Source organism: Trachypithecus francoisi, unplaced genomic scaffold, assembly GCF_009764315.1.
Source record: "Trachypithecus francoisi isolate TF-2019V2 unplaced genomic scaffold, Tfra_2.0 Lachesis_group0, whole genome shotgun sequence".
NCBI lineage: Eukaryota > Metazoa > Chordata > Mammalia > Primates > Cercopithecidae > Trachypithecus > Trachypithecus francoisi.
The window spans coordinates 175333811-175354653 of record NW_022681453.1 but is presented as its reverse complement, the minus strand read 5'-3'; the positions used below and the strand labels follow the sequence as shown (position 1 = coordinate 175354653).

The 20843-nt window shown below is 37.8% G+C and overlaps 1 protein-coding gene across 6 annotated transcripts in view; it reads right to left on the bottom strand.

Annotated features, from left to right (window-relative positions):
- Positions 1–653: 653 nt before the first annotated feature.
- The window catches only part of LRRC3B (leucine rich repeat containing 3B), a 91017-nt gene continuing 70827 nt past the window's right edge, over positions 654–20843 (bottom strand). For 5 of the 6 annotated variants that reach the window (XM_033212827.1, XM_033212830.1, XM_033212832.1 and 2 more), the window contains one exon: positions 654–1916. In XM_033212827.1, coding sequence (XP_033068718.1) covers positions 977–1756 — 780 coding nt within the window. In that variant the 5' untranslated portion in view covers positions 1757–1916 and the 3' untranslated portion in view covers positions 654–976. Of the gene's footprint in view, positions 1917–10167; positions 10243–20843 lie in introns of those variants that run through there. The other variant, XM_033212828.1, reaches the window with a different exon arrangement.

The window sequence follows — 20843 nt, the reverse complement described above, 5'->3', positions numbered from 1 at the left end:
ATGTGAAGACCTGTCTTTGGAGACAGAAAGATCTGATTCAAATTTAAGTTCTAAGACTTTCTACCTGGTAACTCAATGAACCTCTCTTACTTGAAGTTTTTCCCTATGTAAATAGAGCAGTTGTCACTTTCTTCTCTTGTTGGGAGAGTTTAAAGACACAATAATAGCATAAAAATGCCTCTCACAGTGCTTGCATCCAGTTGATGCTACATAATTACGAGGACCTTCCTCCCTAGCATAACCATTTCTATATTTGTTACACACGCCCCAGTCCACCAGAAAGTAATCTCGAGGACAGGCTATGTGCTGTCCTTTTCTTTTCCATTTTGTCCAGCATAGTGCAAAGGTACAATAAGTATTTGGATTCAATAGCTAATTATATCTATTTTTGAAGAGTAAATGCCAAAAGGCATCCTGACTTAAGCCTCTAAAGGATGCCACACTTGTGTATAACCACCTAGTAAAGTTCAGTATTTTAGACTCTGACAGATACTTAACTCGGCCAATAATTCAGCTATGGCTCCCCAGTGTACAGTTGGGCTTAATAACACATTTTTTCATTGTGATAGTTCTTTGAGTTCATAAAGGTTGTCTATTTTTCTTTAGAGCAAGTAGAATGACTATACTGTTTTCTTGACCAATAAGTCACTCTGTTTTCCATGGTTCAAAGTTAAGCTTTTATTTGGTTTTAAATTAAAAAAATAAATTTCATTATTAAATAGTGAGATGGATCTAACTAATGTTCAGATAGTAGCTTACTCAGAAATATACCACCGGGGGTACAATTACGGGGTAGATCACCTAAACTAAAATTATTTGTTATGTTGTAGTGTTTGTTAAAAGTTCAGCAGTGGCATAATTCAAAAGAAACTGAAATACAAAGTTTTAAATGTTTACAATGGATGGGAGAAGTAAACCACTTATTTCTACTGCAATCGCAAACTACTTTCTTTCTCAATACCAGTCAGTTTGGACACTATACCACAGTGCTAATATCATCAGGTTCATCCGCTTTCTTTTGCCTGCTTGGCAGGGATTTCAAGTATTCGAGGTGTCTCCGGGCATCCTCCTGATTTTGCCTCACATAATATACCACATATGAAATCACCATGGTGAACCAGCCAAACATGGTGACCAGCATGGCATAATCGGTAGTTTTTTTAGGGAGGTTACAAAGGTCAGCATCATTGGCAGCATTGAGGAATGGTCTGCCAGCATGTTCATCCAACACGGACGTTTTACAGATCACATTGTGGGCTGTCTCATGATTGGATGCCATGCTCCTCAGAACTTGCTGTAGAGTACAGTCGCAGTGCCAGGGGTTGTTGGCAATTCTGGCCCTGGCCTTCAGGTTATTGAAGGCATTTTTGTGCACACTTTGAATCCGATTGTCGGACAAGTCCAGAGTCTGCAAGGTTTCAGCTACTCCTTTGAAGGCATGCTCATCGATAAACTCAATGCCATTTTTGGACAGGTTGAGAACTCTCAGTTGATGGAGGTCCTTAAAAATTTCATTGGGAATAGATGTGATCTGATTGGAGTCCAGATACAGTAAGACTGTTTCAGGAGGAAGATCTCTAGGTATTTCCTTGAGATTTGCATTGCTACAGGTGACATTTAAACCCCCAGAGGAAGAACAAAGACAGCCCTTGGGACACATACTGGCAGAATGAAAGCACAGTATCATAAGAACAAAACTTTGTAGGAGGAGACACATGGAGAGGGAACGGGTTAACCACAAGTCTACCAGATTCATGCTGGAATGTCAGCATAATCACGAGCCCATTCCTCATTTACTCCAACAAGTGTGGTAATGTTTCCAGCCCTGTCCACACTATTGACTTCCTTCTTGCGTGGTTCAAAAGGCTGCAGCTAACACATGTGTCTCTTCATTATTTCTGTCCTTGCTTGGGCACCTAAAGGAAAGGGAAACAGATGCAATTAGCTCCTTTGCAAAGGAAGGTACATTGTAATTAAAGGTGCTCTCAGGTGTCTGGCATTCTATGTGGGTAGTGGGTTAGGTTATGCAGGTAATTTCCATCAATGCCACTAGGAATTCTCTGTGAAATGGAAGTCTCCTGTTCAAATCCCAGGTGCTGGGGGAGAGAACTGTCAATATATGAAAATACTTCTGAATTCTGTTGCCTGGTTTTCAGTTGAATAGAATGAGAACAAACACTCCTTATTTCTCTGCTGATCTCCACTCCTGGACCCCTTCTAATTCTACAGAAATAAAATTTAATTATGCTGCTCACCCTTTCTGAGACAACAGATGAATTTATGCAATTTAGTCCTGCACTTGGGCAGCAATGAGAAATAATACCAATATTTCATGGTTAATGACTATAGACAGGGATATCTGTCATGGCTTTTGAATGGATGCCCAATTTGGAATATTGTCTCTAAAGAAACATCTTACTTGAATTAAGAAAAGAATAAATGCATTCCAACCTTCACAACAAAATATTGCTAGAGGCTAACACCAAGAACCTCCAGGATAGCTGCCTTCCTTGTGACCTCTTAAAATTACATTATACCTGGGAGGATGCTTTTAACTGAATTTCCAGAGGATCCTCTCTCTCTTTTCTAAGGACTATATCCCCATCCCAATAAATGCTTAAATATGACACGCACCTATAAGACTTTTTTATATAACAAGAGAATTAAGAAATACTGGCTTTGAAAACTTTCCCAATAAACTTGACTCTCTATATGTTGCATATATATACTGTTAGTGTTGGCAAGGGTCACAGAAATTACAAAATTAAGTGATATGAACAAAGTTATGAAACTTACTCAACAGTAGAGAGCAGAGATAAGAATATCAGTTAACTCTCAAAATTACCCTTTAATATAGAGAGGAAAGCACACATCTTTGGGACCAGTTCACAAAGGAGACAAGTGGATCCCAGAGAGACAAGGTTACTTGCCCAAGGTCAAACAGATTGAGGTGTAGAGACGGGACTCAAGCCAAAGTCTTTGTTCTGACTCATTAATATAAAAACCCTTTCCACTATCCACACACTCTCTTCCAATCTCATCTGCTCTATAAGTATCTAGCAAGCGCTGCTTATTGTGATTTATGATGCTGCTATGTTGCAGCCCTATCTTTTATGCTATGAATATTGTTCCAAGTTGAGGACCCAATGGAGCTCAAGTGAGGGGTCCCTGTGCATTTCAAAGGGAACCCATGCCTGACTGAGAAGATTCCCTCCCAGGATCTGAGAAACAAGAAGAGCATTCACTTCTCTTACAGCAGTGAACAACACACAACTTTCTGCATGAGCAACTAATGACTTTCTGAAAACTTATCTTTTATGAAGATCCCAGATGGATAAATACAGAGGGAAATGACCCCAAATGTTACCAAACTCACAGAAGAGAAGATTAATGTGAGCTGAAAACATAATGATCTGGATTGTTAATCATGGAAAAAATGAGATTAGCAACAGCAGAATGGAGTGGATGTGCTTTTGGAAAACTGAGTCCCTTAAATACCAGAGAATGCTAAAGAGAGACCCTAAGCTTACTAAGCCCTCCATCACCAGAGCATTTCACTGGCAATGAAAGTGTCCTTCCTTTCATGTTTCCCTTCAAAACTGTATTGCATGGCACTTGGGGACTCTAGGAATCTAGATGGGAAAGAAAAAAAATAAACAGGTGTGGAAGGGAAGAGAGAAGACAGAGGAGTAGAAGGACAAGGCAATGAATTCTAGGAAAAGGGCATGAGAAAAGCACAGGAAATAGAAGAAATTAATGTAATTGAAGAAAGTAAAGGGAGTCCACATCAACCAAGTGATTCCACTTGGTATGTGCAACCAGCCTGAAACATGCTGAAAGATGAGAAGCCGTTTCTGGAGGACACTTCATATTTCTCTTGGGATTCATTAAAAGAGTTTAGTGTAGTAAAGTGTTCTCTATTCAGAGTACAAGCTCCATGAGGGCAGAGACTTGTTTCTGTCTCTTGCAGAGACAACAGTAAGCAATTAAAAAGTAGAAAGTACACTGAGTTTGCATATCAGCTTTATTTATTATTTTATTTTATTTTGAGATGGAGTCTTGCTCTGTTGCCCAGGCTGGAGAGCAATGGTGTAATCTCGGCTTACTGCAAATCTCTGCATCCCGGGTTCCAGTAATTCTCCCGCCTCAGCCTCCCAAGTAGCTGGAACTACAGGCACATGCCACCATGTCCAGCTATTTGTTGTTGTTGTTGTTGTATTTTTACTAGATAGAGACAGGGTTTCACCATGTTGGCCAGGCTGGTCTTGAACCCCTGACCTTAAGTGATCCATCTACCTTGGTCTCCCAGTGTGCTAGCATTACAGGTGTGAGCCACTGCATCCGGGCTGTATCCCAACTTTAATTCTTATTAGTAGTGGTGTTCTTGGGGATCTCATTTTCTTTATCTTTGTATAAAGATGATAAAAGCACCTAATTACAAGGTTGATTTGAGGGTTATATGAAGTAATCCATGTAAAGCACTTAGCACAGTATGAAATTGGTAGTAAAAGTTCAATGCTTCTTAGCCATAGTTACTATTATTATTCTCGGATACATTCCCAACACCCAGCATAGTGCCCGGCATATAGTGAGGACTAAATAAATATCTTTTATATGAATAAAGCAATAAAATATTGAAGAGTCTAGCTATGCTTTTTATTCTACATGGCAATTATTTTTATAAATATTTTAAACATAAACGTTGGTTCATCAAATGTCTACTGGTGTTATTCGGCAACATAATGGACTTAGGAAAAGTCATATGTGTTCAGGCTCCTAGGAGATGGAAAGAAGAATGGAACTCTTCCTCAGCAGGCTTCTTTACACTTATTCAGGGTTTCTCCAGAAGGATCAGTCCAATGGTCATGGTCACATATCAGAAATGTTTAGGACACAGGTTGAGTTCTCTACTCAGATTGCAATCTTTCTTGAGATGGAATCCATCATATCCCAAATTATCTACCTGTGAACTGGATGTAATGCTTGTTAGCAGTACAAATACAGAGCACCCCTTGCTTTCAAAGAAGTTGGACTTGAACTGAGTATTTCTTTTTCTCTCTATTATGTTTGATAAAAAGAGAATAAAGTCTTCTGGGATTGGCTATATTGCTGAGCCTCTGTGAGTCAGCCTCTACAGCCATCACCCCCAACCAGAATAAAGTGACAAAAGATGCAGGATGTAGACAGCTGAGCCCTGGGATGCTGTAGTGGTTTGAGTATGTGTGTCCTTCACATTTTCTGATGTCTAAATCGAATCCCCAGTGTGAAGATATTTGGAGGTGGGGTCTTTGAGAAGTGATTAGGTCATGAAAGCAGAGCCATCATGAATGGAATTAGTGCCCTTATAAAAAAGAGGCCCCAGAGAATTCCTTCATCCCTTCTGCCATGTGAAGAAACAAAGAGAGCCATCTATAAGCCAACAAACAGGACCTCACCAGAAACCAAATCTTCTGGCACCTTGATCTTGAGCTTTGCAGGCTCCAGAACTGTAAGAAATAAATTTCTATTGCTTTAGCAGTGCAAATAGACTTAGATGTCCAGGATGTAGACAACAAAGCCAAAGGCATCAAGTCAAGGTCATCTTCACCAGGGAGGATGGAAGAGCTGCTTTCCACTCCATGATACTGGTTCTGTAGTTTCCAAAGGGATTATCAGTTTGATATTTCTTTATATTACTAGATAGGTCAATAATGCCTGTTGGAAAAAGAAGATACGAGGATATGTGCCTCAGAGAAAAAGAGGTGGATATTCTTCTGACATTGGTTATCATCCAGCAGAATACAGGGCTAAAAAGCTTGGAAGCCTAAAACTCCCTCAGCTTGGAAGCCTGAAACTCCCTCCTGCTCTGACTGAATCACAAAGCAGTAAACAAGCTATGCTGCTGGGCAAGAAGAGTGCCTTCCTACTAACTTCAGAATGAGTGGTTAGAACATAAAGAAGGACCTGGGGTCACACTGGTAATGGCAAAAGCAACAACAGCAATTACTGCCCATTAAAGGGACGGACCAAGTTAAACAGCATCTTTCCTCCCTCCTAACTCCCCCTCTGCAAATCTCGACTCATGGGACTACCCTGTCCCCATCTACTCATTCCCTTTAACTATGTCTGGGTCAAGCAGGACGTTGCAATATTTCTGGATGTGGTGTTTAAGTATGCACTGCACCCCAAAGGAGAATTATTTTATCCAGACTCATATCTCGCTCGTATTTTCTTGCCACCCGGGTTTCTGAGCATTAGCAGTTAATTCTGGGATTGGGTGGCAACCATCAAATACCATTTCCAGAAGAAAAAAAAACAGTGCATTTAACAGGGTGTTCATTCAGTGAGAAGACAGGCCATTCAGTGGCTGATTAACAACTGTCTTGCTGCTTATTTCTTTCTTTTCATCATTAAATGACAGGAACATTCAGAGATTCTAACACAAAAGCTTTTATTAACCCTTCTGAGACAACCAAGTGTATCAATTCACAGAGAAATGCCAGATACACCAGTTTCTTCCAATTATAGTCTATGCAACTCTATTACCAAACAGGAGAATTTGATTAAAAAGGAAATAGATAGCAAAACAGGAAGGGCTTTTAATTTAAAACATAAAATTCAGATCAACGGGAAAAAAACCCTCATACATTTAATTATTTTAAATTTAAGACTTCTCCATGAAAAAAGTTAAGTTTATAAACAAAGTCAAAGAACAAATGACAAAACAAAAGGTTGATTATTTTAATACACAAAAAATCCTTTCAAAAGAACAATAAACAACTAATCTAATAAAAAAAATGGAGAGCTGAGCTGGGTGCAACAGTACACACCTATAGTCCCTGCTACTTATGAGGTTGAGGTGCGAGGATTATTTGAGCCCAGAAGTTTGAGTCCAGCCAGGGCAACATAGCAAGACTCTGCCTCTAAAAAATAAAAAAATAGAAAGAAAAGCAGAAAAGAAAAATGGATGGGAAATAATATACATAAATGGCAATGCATATGATGTATACAAAATAAACCATATGAAAAGATTCTTGATCTCACTGACAGTACAATAAATTCAGGCTAAAGTACTTATCATCTAGATTAAAATTAGGCATAGTATTTAGTGTCAATAAATATGTTAAGAATGAAGCATTCTCAAACACTTGACAAGAGGATAGATTGGTGTACTCTTGTCATATAAGCAATTTGGGACTATCAAAAATTTAAAATTGAAGAATAAGTTATTGATGATATAAAGATGTCCAAAGATTACCCTAAAGAGCAGCTCAAAAAAAAGCAAATACTTATAATCACATTTGTGTAGATTTTTTAAAGAAGATAAATATGCAAATATAAATATGTAATTAATATGTTTACATATGTATAGATCACTTCCAAAAGGGTATGTCAGAAACTATTAGTAATGGTTAACCCCAAGTGACTAGTAGAACTGACGGGCTGCCAAGGGGAGAAGAGGAATTGCCTTTTTATTTTATATTCTTTTGTATGGTTTTAATTCCTTATGGTATAAACGTATATTTTATTTTATAGTAAATATTTAAAATATAATGCAAAAGGACTAGGATTAGCCAAAAAATGAACCCAAATTTAATGCCTCAGAAAGCAACTATTCAGTGCATGAAAGAGTTGAACAATGGTGGCCAAGATGGCAAAGGCAAATGAAAGAACAATGAATTATTAAAAGCAGTACACGTTTCATGATGAGAGACTGAATATACAAACGGACAGTAGCCACACCATGTACAAAAATAGATTTCTGATGCACAATCTGGATGCGCAGCCAGACCAGGAAACCAAACCACAATCTCTGTAGCAAACAACCCAAATCAGCCAAGAAGCTGATTATAACTGATAATTTTCCTAAATGTTGACCCTGCTTCCAACTTAGGACCAATCCAAGAACACTAGATATGCACCCCTAACCAATCACGTATGCTGCCCTGCTTCTAGTTAGCCCACCTCCAGCTTTCCCATGTCAACAGCCTTCAATCAGAACTCACCTGAAGCCTTCCTTTTTTCCCACTATAATGCTTTTACATTCCTCTGCCAGCCTTTGAGTCTCTCTGCCAAATGCAAGGGATGGTGCTTGCCTCTTTTGCTATAGAAAGCTCTGAATGAATAGCATTTGCTTATTCTCATTTGGGTGGCTTTTGTTTATTTTCACAAAACCTAAAGTTTGAGTACTTGATATCTTTAATGCAATATTTCCAAAATTAGTCTTATTGACTATCATAGAGCTTAGATATGATTTATTTATATAATCAGGTTATCTATAAAATAAGTATTGGTTATTAGACATCAATATGTCTAATTCCTGTGTATTTGTGATTCAAATTATTAGGAAAAGAGAGTTGGGACCTGGTTAATTCAAGTGAATAAACTGCATAGGTAATTTTTCCACTGCTGGTCTTTGGGATCATGTTTGGAGATAATAACTTCTTCATTCACATCTTTACCACTGAGTTCTGCCAGGGACTTTAGTTCTCCATTTCCATTCTCAACTGTCTACTACAGGAAGAGTTCCTCAGGGCCTCAAACTTTGCATACCCAAAAGTAAAATCATAATTTTACACTCAGCTTTACCCAATAACTTCCGCCTCCACTGTAGACCACATTTTCTTCCACCCCGATTTCTTGAAGTTTTTATTTCCATTCTCCATTCCACCTGTCCCTTGCTTTGCATTCTCATGACCTCTTTCCTAATTCAGATCTCCAACATCCTGTTCTGAAAGAGCAAAAGTCTCCTTCCTGAATTGTTAGTGTCCAGTCTCTCTGCTTCCACTCTTCTAATGTCAGGTTAAAGTAACACTCTTAACCACATCATCCTGCAGGTCACAAAAGCCCTAATGACCCCCGATGGTTCATAACAATCCCCTTCTACAGTTGTATCTCCCGCCATGTTTTCTTACACAGACACAGAAACATGAACTCGACAAATAGCTCAATGAGGAGAAAACTGATGATGAATGGCACTTCGTTCCACAGATATGAAATTTATCAGAAACCAATCCAACTGAAGATCTCTACACTGTAGGATAGCTTTCCTGATTTAAAATCCAATTATAAAGATCTGGCCCATGAGTCATTTAGGTGGCCCATTAATAACAACAGCTGTGATCATTTAGTCAAGGCTATGAACCGACAAGGCAGACAGATGCATGAAGAACAGAGAATATTTTCATTTAAAAGGAGAATAATCTGGCAGCAGATCCAGAACTGTTTAAGGCAAGGAACTCTTGCAATCTCCAAACTCTCCCTTCTCTAATATCCTAGCCTCTACTATATTATTTGCTGTTTTCTACTTCATATTAAAGACATCACTTTACCTTCTCTACTGCTAGACCATGAGGTTCCAACAGGTATGGTCAGTGTCTTACCCATTTTACATTCTCACATTGCCCATGGTAAGAATTTAGTAAACATTTATTGAAATGAATTATAATCCATTCTCATTTCATTATAACACAGCTATCATTTGCTTGGCATTTATTACACATTAGGTATTTGTTAAACGATGAATTCCTCTAGCAGGATGGTAAAACTGAAATTCTGACAAGGTTCTTGGTTAAATGAATGTAGAGTTAAAAAGTTACCATATAACTTTTTTTGGAATTAAGGGGTTAAGTTACCATATAAAGCTTGGCTGACACATGTTCTGTGAGTCAACGTGTCCTTGCCCACTTTGAAAGTAAAAAGGTCAAGAGGTACCTATCTTGTCACCTTCCCAAGGAAAGGAGAAAGTTTATTACATGACCCCTGGAGTTGGGAGGCAGAATGTCTTGGAAAAAGAACCACGTTAACCTGTCGTTTGGAGATGCAGCTGGGTGATGTTTCGACGTCGGGGTGAGCCTACACTCCCAGAGTTTGTCAATAAGGGATGGGAAACTATTTCCTATAGGTCAAATGCAGTCACTAGAGGGGAAGAGATTTTCAAGGAGCAAGCATCTGGAGTCCTATTTCACTGTCCCATAAGATTCCTTCGTAGAACAGAAGGACTCCAGCAATACAAAACTGTAGGGTAGATGCTTAGATTTTGAGCAAGTGGCCACCTGAAATGCATCCACTGTCAGAGTCAGGGTAGCCACATGCCGGAAGAGCATTAAAGCCTCAGGAGAAAGAGACCTGAATCCTCTCATCCTATTAATTCTACCTCCCGAGCAGCTGCCACCCAATCATGCTCACCTCGGGGTGGGGTGGAATGGAAGGCAGAGAAGAGAAATCAAGCCACTTACTAAATCCTCTTTCCCTTTGAGCGTGAAACAAAGGGAAGGGGAGAACAGTTAAATAATAAATGAAATTCAGGGTTTTTGTTAATCTCTTAAACTAAACATTTAAATGATCATTTTTAATTTTTATTTTGGTTAAATTAACTGAGTTTGTGACTTAAAATAATATTAGGACAATCTATTATCTAGGGGTAAGTACAACATTATGGGGCTTACTAATTTGCATTCAGAGACTAGAAGAGAATGATCAAGAGGATAGAAATTAAAGGAACAGTAGAGGCAAGAAGGAAAGTTTCATTTTATGCTGGTTACACATGTATCACCTCACCACAATTCTCACAAAACCCCTAAAAGGTAGCAATTGCAACCCTTGAACGGATGAACGAATTGAGGCCTAAAGAAGTTATATAACCCATTTATGGTAACAAGTGCTAAATTACACAGGCAAGAGCTTAACTGAAGTCCTTTGGCTTCCAGAGCACATGTGATCAAACATGGCACCATACACCATTTTACAGCTAAACTATACTTTTTTCCTTCCAAACCGACTCCACTAAGATAGGAAACAAGGACCAAGATGGATTTTTAAATTAAGGGAAGTATACTTCCAAGTCAAAAGCTCTAAAATTATCCATTTGCCTTACATTTGTGAACTACTTTAGAAGCTTGTGGGGCAAGTTCATATGCATGCTCTCATTTGATTATCTCTAAACAGCGCTGTCAAATACACATAGTGGACATTATTAGTCTCTATGTTAATACAGTAGAGGAACTCATAAAATGGAGACTCCTCAAAGCCACAGAGCTGGTTAGTAGAAGGAAAGAACCTGCATCTCAGATATCCCCCAGAACAGGTCTCATTTAACATGCGTTGGTTTCTATATCTCTTTTCCTGGCTACTTTTTATATGAATGTCTATAAACACAAATGGTGAGTTTCAAATGCCTAACCAGCTCTCTGTGACCTCTTTCTGCCAAAGTTGGGAAAATCAAAGAGGGAGACAACCCCTTCTCCTGTTAGAATTTCTTAAAGGCCACTCTGATATAAAACTTTTATCAAAATCACACGAAATCCGTTTGTTCTAGATCTCAGTCAATTAAGGCACTGCTTTTCCACTTTTGAAATCTATTTCACAAGATAAATCTTCAAGCAAACCCTCAGTATATTGGGAAAGAACTGACTCTTCTGAACACATTAACTCCTTCCTACAAGATCTACTGCTTATAGATCTTCAGAGTGGGTTTAAAGTTTGTCCTACCAATGAATTCACTGGAAAAACAAACAAATACATTTTTTAAAACCCACTTTTTATGAACCCAGCGTTTATCCCTCTGTGAGTACTGAGCACAGCATAAAGATACCACGATGTCTCTGCTAACATCCATATTTATTATGCAACATGCTGCAAGTTTATAGGGAGACTGAGTGGGAATCTATCCATCTTGGTTTCTTTCTGTTTCTCTACTATTATTTCACAGCAAGTGCTTATGACATTTACAACGTGAGAGCTTTGCAAACTTTTAACATCTAATCTACATAAATGTAGGCTCTCCAAGATTCACCAGAGTCCAGGATAACTTGAAAGCTTCCTTTAGAAAGCTCTTACTTATGCTGAATTCAGTTGTACTTCTGAGTAGGATGAGTGTCACAATTTTTTTTTAAACATATCCTGCTTAACCCTGCATTATCCTTCTTACACAAGATGCTGTAATAATATTCACTGGGTTGGTGGGAAAAACACAGGATTGAGATCCAAAATGAAGACTCAGAAACTAGATTCAAACCTCAGCTTCCCAAGGAATGAATTTCAGGAATTTAGCACAACATTCGTACTTCCATCCCTTAGTTGCCCTAGGACTATCATCAATAATATCCACCTCAATGATCTCACAGTTACAAGGAGACAATAAAATATATGTGAAATGTGCTTCAAAAACTGTCAATGACCATTCAAAGATGATTAGGTTTAAATTTTAATTATTTTCCTAAAATATAAGATCATTCTGTTTTGAGGGTTTCACATTTCTTTTTCTTAAGTATAACCAGTTAGGAAATGATTCTCACATCACATACAGTATTCATGCCAATATATATTTAACCCAAATCTAATCAAGAGGAAGGCATCAGACCAATTCACAACTTGAGGTATTTTACTAATCTGGACTTTTTGAAATTTCACTGAAGAAAAACAACAAAAACAAAAAACAAAAATAAAAAGAAACAAAACAAAATAACAATAAAACACAGGCTTTAGAACTGTTCTAGATTAAAGAGAAGAGATGTTGCAACTGAAGACAATGCAAGAGATCAACTTCTGGATTTAAAGGAAATGCTAGAAAAGGACATTATTGGAACAACTGGGGGAAATTTGAATGTACACTGTATGTAAGGTGTTATTACATCAAATTTACACATCTTGAAATTTATCCTGATATGAGTAGAATGGAGGCAGTTGTTGTTCTTAGGAGGCACATACTGAAGTATTTTGGCGTAAAGTGTCTTAACAACTGCAGCTGTCAAATTATTCAGTGAAAACGAAATATATATGCCTATACAGAGTGAGAAACAGTGGTGGGAAAAAATTAACAATTTTTAAGGGATAGTGATGGATATACAAGTGTTCATTGCACCAATTTTTCAAGTTGTCTTAAAGTTTCAAATTTTTCAAATAAAAATTTGGGGTAGGGGAGATTCCACACCTTAAAATCAAGGGGAAGATTTGGTGATGCAAAAAAGTCTAAGGAATCCTAGATAGAGTAGGGCTTATCCCCTCAGAGTGACACAAAATAGAAACCCAAGGTGAAATGAGCAGTGATTCTCATTTGCAATTGCATTTCATGAACTCCAGGACTCCATTTCACTGCCATATGAGACATGTGCAAGGTGCACTTGGTTTTAATTGGCCAATGTGGCCACTAACTCATTGTATAGTTTCTCTATCCTAGTTTTCTCATCTGAACATGAGGGTAATAAAAGTTCCACCTCACAAGGGTGAGATGGGGATTAAATGAGATAACACATGTAAAACATTTAGAAGATCTGTTGTTACAAGATACACTCTCAGTCAGAGTTACTACTGCCACTCCTAGTACTACTGCCACCACCACCACCATCATCATCTTACATTGATGTCTGCTATGACAATGTGGAGCCTTCACCATCTTTTTTTTTTTTTTTTTTTATTCTTTGAGACGGAGTCTCGCTCTGTCACCCAGACTGGAGTGCAGAGGCATGATCTCGGCTCACTGCAAGCTCCGCCTCCCGGGTTCAGGGCATTCTCCTGCCTCAGCTTCCGGAGTAGCTGGGACTACAGGCACCCGCCACCACGCCCAGCTAATTTTTTGTAGTTTTAGTAGAGAAAGGGTTTCACCATGTTAGCCAGGATGGTCTCGATCTCCTGACCTCATGATCCGCCCGCCTCGGCTTCCCAAAGTGCTGGGATTACAGGCTTGAGCCACCGCGCCCGGCCAGAGCCTTCACCATCTTACACCTTGTCTTCTCTCTGCTATGACAATATTTCTAAAGAGTCAATAATTTCATTTTACCAACTCTTTCATGTTATTCCAAGAGGGATCCACATTCAGAGACATAGCTAAATCAGAATCATAGAATGGTAAAGAAAATGAACCACATAATGAGGGAAGAGGATGAATGGAGTAATTCTGATGGTGGCTAACATTTTGTGGGCACCTTCTATGTACAAGGCACTGGGCCAAATGCTTTACTTAAAAAATAGAAATTTTGCTCCCAAGATGCTTATACCTAGAGTCTTTGCATATCTGATTTAAATGCTAAAATGTGAGGGTTTGGGGGTGATATTTAGATGAGATTTTGTACTTTGAGTTGATGCTGTAATGAGTTGAGAATTTTGGGGGATGTCTGAATATGATTAATATATTGTGCATGGAGGATGGAGGTAAATCTTTGGGAATCAGAAGGTAGCTTGTGATAAGCCAAAAAATGGCCCAAAAATATCTAGGTCCTGATCACTGGAACCTGTGAATGTTACCTTTTATGGGAAAAGAATCTTTGCAGATGTGATTAAATTAAGGCTCTTGAGATGGAGAGATTATCCTGGATTATCTGGATGAGCCCTAAATGTAATTTTGAGTGTTCTTATCAAAAGGATACAGAGGGAGATCTAACACAGAAGAAAAGGCAACGTAACAACTACGGTAAAGATTGAAGTGATATAGCCATAAGTCAAGAAGTGCTGACAAGCTACCAGAAGCTAAAAGTTTCAAGCAATGTATTGTCCTTTACAGCCTTTGCAGGTAGTGTGGCCCTACCCAAAAAATTGATGTTTTTGTCCATTGAAACTGATTTCAGACTCTACCTCCAGAACTATAAGAAAATAGATGTGTGTTATTTTTAGCCACCGAGATTGTGGCAATTTGCTACAGAAGCTATAGGAAACTAATACAGTAATAAATGGAGAATAGAACTTGAAGTCAATTCCATCTGACTCCCCCTTACATGACTTAGGAGTTTTTGCTGCAACTAAGTACCTCGCTTAACTGAGTTTTCTGGCAGCCAAAGAAAGAAAACAAAAACATCAAATTACAAAATGGTTATTATCTAAAACAGTCAAAATGATTAGTTATTAGCAAAGATAAAATTTTTTCACATTTTATCATTTTCAAAAAATCCTAGGAAAGAGCTGCCAGAGAACATAATGGACAATGTCTTTAAGATTTCACTGATGATGCAGATACGTTCTTCTTTGACCTTAGGCATACAGTGAAGTCATTGATGTGTACAAGACTTTCTAAGCCATAGAAAGTTAAATTATGATCTAAGGATGATTTTTACTAGAGGTAAGGATAAAACCAGGATGAGATAGAAATGTGGTGGAACAGGATAGTTAGTATGTCCCTTACAGTAGGGGGCCCACAGAATGTATTGTACAAACAAAGACACGTCTAACAGTGAAAAGCAGCGCTAGTGACAATTGTGCTGGGACAACAGGTTCAAGAAGGAACAGTCCCAGGCAAAATGGAACATGTAGTCACCTCACTTAAAAACAGCATTCTTAAGAGTTAGGAGACAGTTTGATCAAATTTACAGAATGCCATTTTAAAAGAATATATCAGGCCGGGCGCGGTGGCTCAAGCCTGTAATCCCAGCACTGTGGGAGGCCGAGACGGGCGAATCACGAGGTCAGGAGATCGAGACCATCCTGGCTAACACGGTGAAACCCCGTCTCTACTAAAAAATACAAAAAACTAGCCGGGCGAGGTGGTGGGCGCCTATAGTCCCAGCTACTCGGGAGGCTGAGGCAGGAGAATGGCGGGAACCCGGGAGGCGGAGCTTGCAGTGAGCTGAGATCCGGCCACTGCACTCCAGCCCGGGCGACAGAGCAAGACTCCGTCTCAAAAAAAAAAAAAAAAAAAAAAGAATATATCAATCCCTGAGACTAAAACAAATCTCTGTACACAGCTCACAGTCTTCCTAGACATCCACAGAGATTAGCCCCTGTAGGCTATTAATTTAAAATTTTACAAATAGCGTTAAAACACATTTGAAATTTTTAAAAATGCATAATTCATACATGTAACCCATCCAATACTTTGTTCTTCCATGCCTTATAGGTGTATACACACATCATTTTACAGTTGGCATGTTAGCATAGGTAACAATTTTGTGTTTCTGTCTTTTTCAGGGTTGTAAATTGTCATGACCTTCATCATTTTAATGCCTACATGGTACCTCAGTGAATGGGGTTATATGTTAGATCTATTTACACATTATTCTTTTGTTAGATATTTAGGTTTTCTCCTATGATTTGCTATCACAAATAATGTGGAATAAAATTATTCCATTCCTGGTCTACATCATTGAAAGAGCCAGCTGATAACAAAATGGGAATACCTTTAAAATGAGAAAAGTTTGGTTACGTCTGTGTCCTTGCATCAAAGTTAAACTATGCAGAGCTGTTCCATGGGAAGGTAACAGCCTGAGGAGGCTGAAATGCCCTCTCCTGGTTTTGGCCATTGTAGATTTTGGACATATAGGCATCTGATGAGAACCATTGTCTCAGTCCTTTTGCTCCCTTGTTAGAACAGAGCAGACCAGAAAGTCAGGGTCCAATTTTTTGGTCAAAAGTATATATTTAAGCACTCATGTTTATCTACAGATGCTACAACATTTCTTAGAAATGGTCTACTATGTTTCCTAAGAAGAGACATTGGGGAAAAATAATGCCCTTTATGTGTTTTCTATTAAAAACATAACTGTGCAAAGACATGTATATAAAACTGGTTTTTTCAAATTGTCTTTCTGTACAGCAAAAAAGAAAAATAAAGAAGTAGTTTTTTAAAAAAAATAGAATTCATTTAAATATTTGTCATAAAGAGATTGATTAAATAAATATGGCACATCAACAAAATGAATGAAGCAATCTGCAAATCCTGATAAAAAGATATCAAATACATATCACTGAGAGAAAAATTTGAATGTGTAATCCCATCTGTGTAAGGCAGAACAGAAGCATCTACACACACACACACACACACACACACACAGCTTTTAAAGTTGTGGAAAAACAAGAACAAATTGATAGTAGTTTTACCTTTAGGTGACAGTTCTGGAGGTTGATGATATTAAGGATAACTTTCACTTTTTACCTTACGCCATTTTCTATAGTCATAATTTTTCATCCATGAGCATAATCATAACAACATCTAAGCAACAAACAAAGAGAGTGGCCAGGAGGCATTGACAGACAACCTATTTCCTGTTAAGTGCTACGGTAGATATGAAAGTATATGAGACATCGTGCCTCTTCTTACCAGTGGAGCCACTCTGGACTGTTTAAACTTTCTTAGTCTCAACAAAATGTACAGAAATCATCCGGAACCTGAAGCTAGATAAAATCAAGTTCAACTTTCATTTCTGATACCAGCTAGGAGGTCTTGGACAAGCCAACTAATTGTTCTGAGTTTCAGTTTCCTCAACTAGAACTAAGAATAATGCCTATTTCATGGAGTGCTGATGTGGTTCTGATAATGACTGTCTCACAGTAGATGCTTGGCTAATATTATTAGCTCTGAATACAACTTCAAAGGGATCAGAATCACATTAACATTTTCCAGGGGTTCTATGGAAAGTTAGGTGTCTGAGAGTTCTACAAATGAATATTATGAAGTCGTAAGTCTGAAAAACACTATTTCTGAGACTCGCAATGGATATCAGCCTGTTAAAGGTTCTGATAGTTGCAGTAAAGTATTTATTAACCCAGATTTTCCCAAATATGTTTGGCTCCCTGCTGAAGGCCTCCCCAGGTCTTCTTATTTTTATAGTGAAATCACCGGTAGAATAAAACATTGCTATTAATAAATTAATACATTCAGATTTAAATGGACAACTTTTAATACTACCTCTACTACTACAATTACTACTACTAATACACTCACACTTTACCTAAATATTCTGGAAGAGTATGAGGTGACAAGTTTTGCAAATGAGGATTCTAGTTGCACTCGATCAGTGTCAGGTTGCATAATATTACCATAGAGAAACACCTATCACCCACTAATGTCTATTGCAGGCAGAGAAGAAAAAATGAATAATCAATAGTTATCACTAAGGGTTATTTTTTGTTTTATTAAAGAAATGTCCCTAGACTTAAACTAGACATACTTATAAGTAAATGAAGATGAATGGACTATTGTGTTTCAATTTTATACTCTGCTGTTTCCTCATCTTCAGATACCACTTTTCGTTTTGAAAAGATTATTTAATACTGTTACCCTTAAAGGCTTTTAAAACCTTATAAAGCAGTATTTTTTAAAGGACTTTGGAATTAGGCATACCTAAGTTTGTCTACCTTTGTCATTCAGCCTCTTAGTAGTTACTAGTTACTGCTAGTAATTTGAACTTAATCAGTTTTGTGATTTTTAGGGCATGTTACTTAACACTGGACCTCAACGTTTTCATCTATAAAATTGGCATGATAATATCTATTTCACATGGTTTGATAGATTGCTTCCAAAACTGAATTCCATGATTCCTCATCTTGTATTATCTATGGTCTTTTGCAATGCGACCTTAAAGCTCCTTAAATCAACAGGTGGAGCCTATTTTTCCATTCTTTAAATATAGTCTAGATTGGGACTGTTGAGGCAGATGTGAGATTGATAAGGCAGATGTGACACTATGCCAGTTCTGATCCTAGGCTTCTCCAAAAGGTATTGCATGTTCCTGCTCTTGCTCTGAGAACCCTGCCCAGTCATCACGTGAACAAGCCCTGGCTAGCCTGCTGGATGTTAAGAAATCATATAAAGGAGAAGCCAGTTGTTCTAGCTGAGGTATCCCAAGCCTAGAGCCAGCCACTCTCCAAACATATGGGAAAACCAGCCTGATCGTTAGAGCCAACTACCTGATCTGCAGCTGACCATAGGCCATGAGCCAAGACTAGAAGAACCACCAAGCTACTCATGGATTTGTGAGCAATAATAAATGCCACTGAATTTGTAAATACTTGTTATGTGGAGAAAGCTAACTGATACACATGGCTATTTTATCAATTAAATAAGTTAATATATGTATATTTATGTTTTTATCACAAACCCTGATATTTGTTTCACACATATACACTAATAACTAATAGAAGAGTATGCTTTTTAATAAAAACATAGTAGAAACCTCATTTTAAAGTATTGTAATTGCTCAATGCTGAAGGACACAGCAGTTCCATTGTCATTAGATACCACATTATTTAATTCTATTTGCTGACCATGACAGTCAATAATGTTCTAAGTTGTTATGGTAACTTTCAAGCAGCTGAGAGAAACTGATACACAGATGAAAGATATCCATGCACTTCTAAGGTTTTAATCTGAATAAAAAATTTAAATATTGTTTGTTCACATCCCTGGTGTCTAGCACAGTTCTTGGTGTGGAATTAGTGCTCTATTAGTGTAGTGCAGGGGTTAAGACCAGGGACTCAGAAGTCAGACTATCTGAGTCTAAACCCCAGTTTCCATATTAACCTTGCCTTACCTCAGTTTCTCCATCTGTAAAATGAGTATAACAGCAGTACTTATTTCTTCTATTGGTAGAACGGACTAAGTGATATTATTTAGGCAAAATAGTTAGAATGAGACCTGGCAGAGTAAGTGCAAAATAAATATTAGCTATTTCTCTTTGTTGAGTGATTTTTATTTTAAACAAACTCTTGGAAATAGAGCCTGTGTGGCATATAGTCATCTTAGTGGACATGTGTGGATAGCCATCCTAGTACCTGTGATTCTCGGCAGCTCTCAGACGCTCTCTGGCAAACACAAAGACAAACATCAAAGAGACAACTACAAAGGAGACAAAGATTCTAGAGATTCAGTGAAGAATTTAAATGACATGTCTCGGTAATTCTGATGAAACAGAACTGACATAACTAACATTCTGTTAATTCAGGAGTATTGCCAGCATGTGGATAGTACAAGGTTCTCACCCAATATTATGTCTGCAAAAGGCTTCCATCGAATGGAGCCCACTCTCCATTATCCATGACTGAAGAGTAGGCTATCAAAAGAGTGCTCTCCTCCATTTCATTTTGGCCATTGATTCCCCAACAAACCTTGTCCAGAACTGTGGCATCATGCAAATTCTCACTGAATTATCCAGACTAATGACCTAAAACCGACACCTGGATGCTGATTTTAATTAGAGATGGATGGAGAAGTTATTTTCACACAACACTTATCCTTCCTTCCCGTTTTTATTTCCTAATCACAAAGTCAAAAATCTGGTTTCAGAGTCAGTGAGGTGGGTAAGCAGCTTGGAGTTGAGACAGATTACACACATGAAGCATAAAATAGAAAGCCAAATTTTCAAGAATCATCTCAAAACAAAGTTGCTCTTGTGAATCTCATCATTTTTCTTTTCCAGAACCACTGTGCATCAAATCAAATGGAATAACTATCGGTCCAATTTCTTGGTAGAAGTAAAGTGGGGTACAAGTTACCCTAACCTTCATATAATTTCCCCTTGATTTCAGATTTAGATTCTCCATTCTCTTAAGCATTCTAATGTAAACTTTCAAATTTCATCTTCTCAGTGATCACATGGGGATCATGTAAGGTCAAGTTTTCCTCATTTAATTTATCCTGTTATATATATATATATATATATATATATATATATACACACACACACACATTCATATACATGTATACATATATACATATGTATATAAAAGCTTAAGTCCTCATTCCTTAAAGAAAATGACAGAATGGAAAAACCAACCAACTAATATTTATAGAACAATGAAGTCATACAAAAAGTTGCCTAAATACTATCAATGGAAATATAATTCTAACAGTAAGATAATCAGATAGGCTCCCTCCTGTTTACCTAATTATGCCAATAACTAGGCAACCCTTTTAAACCAATTACTTGGATATAGCCTACAAATGTTCTTGCCTCTCTGTTATCACATGAACAGTTTATCTTCTCAGTTAGACATAGATTTTTTCCAACCAAGAGAAATCTTCCTTTCATAGTAAGGAAACCCCCAAGGACAAAAAAGAAAATCAGAACTGAGATTACCACCCATCTTTTCTATACTGTGCAGTTCGTTGAAGTTCCATAGAGAAATAATGTTGCTCTGAGTTGATTTTCCTCTGGGAAGCA